General features: G+C 33.6%; 1 protein-coding gene across 1 annotated transcript; it reads left to right on the top strand.

Annotated features, from left to right (window-relative positions):
* Positions 1-522: 522 nt before the first annotated feature.
* LOC143621813 (triosephosphate isomerase, cytosolic-like) lies at positions 523-4,621 on the top strand. The gene is made up of 9 exons (XM_077093124.1): positions 523-579; positions 1,242-1,317; positions 1,521-1,644; positions 2,461-2,545; positions 2,624-2,756; positions 3,360-3,454; positions 3,546-3,624; positions 4,257-4,339; positions 4,409-4,621. Exons 1-9 carry the CDS (start codon positions 541-543, stop codon positions 4,454-4,456), a joined length of 762 nt encoding a protein of 253 aa, XP_076949239.1. The 5' UTR covers positions 523-540; the 3' UTR covers positions 4,457-4,621.
* The last annotated feature ends 560 nt before the right edge of the window (positions 4,622-5,181 follow it).

Here is a 5,181-nt window from a genome sequence, read left to right as displayed (position 1 = left end):
CTGACTTAGTTGGTGATAAACCCGAAACTTAAAAATTGAAATTGAGAAACAATAGCGAGACACGCATTTGGGTATGGGACCGGACATCAAATTAGTAAATGTCTTTGAGTAGCCGACGAGTATGATACATCCGTCTCTATTATTCAAAATATACATACACATTTACTCGAACCATGATTTACATTGTTATTTTGTTCGTTAATAAAATGATACAAAATTTAAATATAGAAAAATGTAGTTAGAATCTCAAATGATGATTAGTGTATTAATTAACAAGTCATTGATTGGTAAAATCGGATAAAAATTAGGTTATTACAATCGCGATTCTAACCCCTCACTCAAGAAAGCATATTCCATTATTCTTCACCTTTACCAAGGGCAGTTCCGTCTATTCACTACTACTTTGTGATTCACATAGTCGATATATATAAATACACACGATTGATTCTTATGATCTGCCTTGGACTTATCGGAGCTGCCGTTGATATTTCTTCTCTTTCTACAAATCAATCGTTGATTTTGATTTTTGATCGATCGGAAATGGGCCGTAAATTTTTCGTCGGCGGTAACTGGAAATGCGTAAGTCTCTTCCGATCTCATCTCACATTCATTTACTAGTCTTTGTTAAGTAATACTACAGTAGTTATTTCTAGGCTTAATCGACTTGGAACGTTGATACGCACTTTTGAATTTGAAATTAGGTCAGGAAATGATTTTGGATGGATCGGTTAAAGAATAGGCACTCTCACATTGAAATTAGTACCGGTTTATTGATATGTTATATTCTGTTATGTTATTATCCGTTTGATAATATCAGTACAACATAACAAAGATAAAATTTCATTAGATCCTTGTTTATTCTTTAACTGATTCTTCTGGAAGCCATTCTCTCGACCTAATTTTGAATCAATAAGCGAGCATCAACGTTCCGACTTAGTTAAGCTTCGACATGACTAGAGTTCATCGAAAACGGATCTTTGCAGATACAGTCACAGAAATGTTAGAATACAAACTCAGTGTCAAATTATTTCACTTGCAAATCATTTACTCTAGTTTTCGTATGAGTGTAACTGAAAGGGAAGATTTTGATGGAATTACAGTCTAACACTCCTTGACTGCACAAGTGTTATGATGTTGTTATGTGTGTGTTCTTTTTAGCACTAGGATCTATTTTGTTATTGTAGAATATGGAACGTGCTTATAGTATTTGTAAGCTGATTTTGTTCTTATGATATTGGTAGAATGGAACTGTTGAGGAAATGAAGAAGATCGTCTCAACACTTAATGCTGGTGATTTGCCATCAACCGACATTGTTGGTAAGTAGTTGCATTCTCAGCATGATAAATTCTGGTCGTGTGATGGTAGTAGGTTGTCTAGGCTAAAAGAATCTGGCAATATTTTGTTAAAAAATGTTGGCGTGATTACTTGAATAACTTGTCAAGTTATGAGTTCGCCTACCTTTTTTAAGGTGTTTGTTTAATTGATTTTTTGATTCTCAACAATCGTTTAATTTTTGCAGAGGTGGTGGTGAGCCCTCCATTTGTGTTTCTTACCAGTGTCAAAAGTGAATTGAGGCCTGAAATCCAAGTTGCTGCTCAAAATTGCTGGGTTAAGAAAGGTGGCGCATTTACCGGTGAAGTTAGGTATGTGCCATTCTGTCATTTACCATTCATTCTAGCCAAACATGGGCCATATTGTTATGTACTATTTACTAATTCTTCTTGACTGTAAGTGCGTTGAGTCCTTCTTTAAACTAGGCATGATAGCAACTTGATTTTAACTGAGTTTTTTATAAACAAAATTAAATCACGACTACAGTTTTTGAAAATATTGCCTCAAAAATTTTTATGTTTGATTGGGGGAGGCAATACCTCACACAACACGAAAATAAACTGTTTACTAAACAGGTTAACTCGAAGAGCACGGTATAATAACTGGGTCATCCAGAACATGACTATTTAATAAGTGGGTTAGCTTGATAACCCATTTAAGGGTTTGTAAAAGAAGTTCATTCTAAAATTTTAGAGATTAAAAGTTCTAAAATTTGATGTTAGATATTTTAGCTTTTCTTTTTTTACTTTTCCCTACTATTTTATTTCTAGAAGTGAATTAATTTTCCTTAACACTTTATCAACTTTTCATTTCCAACAGTTTTATTTCGTTAGTTCTAAGTTCTAACTAATTATTCTCCGGTCTGTTCCATTTGGCCCCTCTAATCTCGAGCTAAGTATATGTAACTAAGTTTATTGATTGAGAATGAGAGAGAGAAGGAAACATAAATAGTTGCAAAAAAGATATCAATTACACAAATGTTCATTTGAGCTTGAATCATTTGTTGCCTAAATTGTTAATAAGTCGCTAGGTATTACTCATTTTCACAAATGAACATCAAACTGGTCAATCTGAAACACGCCATGTTTTTAAATATTGAAATACTTAGGTTGGTTTTGTATGTGTAGTGCTGAGATGCTCGCCAATTTGGGCGTTCCTTGGGTTATCCTAGGTCATTCTGAAAGGAGAGCCCTGTTGAAGGAAACAAATGAGGTACTCCTTGTGTTCAATTTATAGATTGTTATTAACCTATGCAATCAACTCATACACTTCTTGTGTGTTTTCATATAGTTTGTTGGAGACAAAGTTGCATACGCACTTTCTCAAGGTCTGAAGGTGATTGCTTGTGTTGGAGAGACTCTTGAGCAGCGAGAAGCGGGGACCACCATGCAAGTTGTTGCTGAACAAACCAAGGCGATTGCTGGTACTTATTTCAAAAACTTCAATGTTTACTATCTTTCTCTACTATGTACTTGCAAGTGTCAAGAAAGTCATTTTGTTAGTGAATTTTCTTGATTTAATGAGTAACTTGCCTTCACGCTAAGTTTGACATAGAGTTAGCTAATGTGTTGTTTTAGGTTATGTTTTTATAATGGGCCAAATGGCTTAAAGGGTGCCCAAAGTGTACCTTTAATGTATAAAATCTTCTAAATTATCATATAAAAGAAAGTTATTATTGCAAAATTATGACACACTAATTGATTACAAAACACTAACCTTTTGGGGCAAAAGGGCTAAATGGGCCTATTATTTATAGAATCCTTTTTAAATATATATAATATATTTATTTAAAACTATTATTATTATTATTATTATATATATAATTATACTTAATGCACACACATGCACAAAGAATATTAAAAAGTCATAAACGAGCCGTGCTCAAGCTTGAAAAACTGCTCACAAGTCGGGCACGGGCTCGGCATGGTTCGCTTACGCCCCTAGTTTTGTCCCACCAATTTGTCATCTCCAGCTGTGCAATGTTGATTTAATAAATACTCAAGCAAACTTATTTTTCTCTTTGTAGACAAAATCTCAAGTTGGGATAATGTGGTTTTGGCTTATGAGCCAGTTTGGGCTATTGGAACCGGAAAGGTTGCATCTCCAGCTCAGGCTCAAGAAGTAAGTGTGCGCTAACATGATGTGTGTGTGTGTAACATGGTTCATATTGACAACCTAACTAAATTGGATTTATAAATTTTTAATGTAACAGGTACATGCAGGACTAAGGAAATGGTTTGAGGAAAACGTCAGTGCTGGTGTTGCTGCTAAAATCAGGATTATCTACGGAGGTATCTTTTTTTTTTCTTTCTAATTTTAAAAAATAGACAATTGTAATTTATAATAGAGTGAACCGTTTGATCAATTTATCAATGTGTTTATCAAGTAATCAGAATTTTTAAACACTTAAAAGAAATTGCATATTTTTATGGTGATAATATGCCTTATATTGGGTGTTTGGATACATTTTTTGGAACTAATTATGTGATACTGAATAACCATAATCAAATAGTCATCTGTAATAAAACGTATCACATGAGATGATGAGATGGTGTTTGGATTTGCTTATACTTTCGAAGATGTAATTTTCAAATAGTCGATTGTTTTGAGTGTTTTAAAATTCTGATAACTTGATAAACGAATTGGTATATTGACCAAACGGGTCGTTCTTTTACATTGTTTAATGCTTAATACGATTTATTATGATTTCAATTCACAATTATCGTTTAATCAGTTTAATAACACAAATCCATGCACCAATACACTTATTATATATTATTTTCCCAATTACCAAGATCCTAATAATATACTTTTGAAAAGTCTGATCTTGGATTCGGTTTACCGAAAACTTGAAATTTATAATCAAGAACCATATCTTCAAATTTGGTTATCAGGTTTCAATACTTACGTCATGAAATTGCAGGATCTGTAAGTGGTTCCAATTGCAAAGAATTGGCAGGGCAACCAGATGTTGATGGTTTCTTAGTTGGTGGAGCTTCTCTCAAGGTAAACTTGTTAATGCCAAGGGTATTTTAGGTATTCTGGTTCTTACTGTTTTCATATCTTGTCTTGTAGCCGGAATTTATTGACATCATCAAGGCTGCTGAAGTGAAGCATGCATAATTTTGGGAAGAACAGTGAGATTGTGTGGTGTGTTTCTAGTTTGAAATAAGCGTATGAACAAAACTTGGTGCACTAATTTTGTTAGTCATGGGCGTTTTTTTGGTTCAATAACTTGGTTGTTTTTAGCACATGAGTGTTTTGTAAACTGGTCGGATACATATTTTACGGATGGTATTCGCTTTCGCTTATTCTCAGTAATAGTATATGTGGGTATATCCATTCAACACTGATCTTGCATATGTTGGTAAACATCTTTGATTCTTTTCACATATTGCTATAGTTAATACTATAACCAACGAAAGAAAGGGTAATAATCCATTCCTTTTCTTTTCTGAACTTTTAGTCCATTTTAACATGTTTTTTTTTGTTTTGTTTTGATATACTAATTGCAGTTATATTATAACGCCATTGGCATAAATTAGAAACAAGCTGCCACTACAGGTTCGCAAAACCGGTTTGGTTTAAAACCCGTTTAGGTCAATAAAAGTCACAACCGGTTTTGGTCGATTTTCATCTTCTCCTCTTCAATATTTCCTTTCAGCTCTTCCTTTTTATACTCGACCTTTTCCTTGAATTCTTCTATCTTCTCTTTGATGTTTTCTTTATTCTCCTCTAATTTGCATTCAATGTTTTCTTTGAGCTATCTCATTTTCTCCTTCTCTTCAACTTTACACTTGATCTTCTCTTTGAATTCTTCAATTTTGTACTTTGCCTCGTGTGCTTCT

This window comes from Bidens hawaiensis, unplaced genomic scaffold, assembly GCF_021521415.1.
Source record: "Bidens hawaiensis isolate Kalapana, Puna unplaced genomic scaffold, B.hawaiensis_p1.1 tig00002977_1, whole genome shotgun sequence".
Lineage (NCBI taxonomy): Eukaryota > Viridiplantae > Streptophyta > Magnoliopsida > Asterales > Asteraceae > Bidens > Bidens hawaiensis.
The sequence above is the reverse complement of the archived record's forward strand: the minus strand, read 5'-3'. Positions and strand labels throughout refer to the sequence as shown.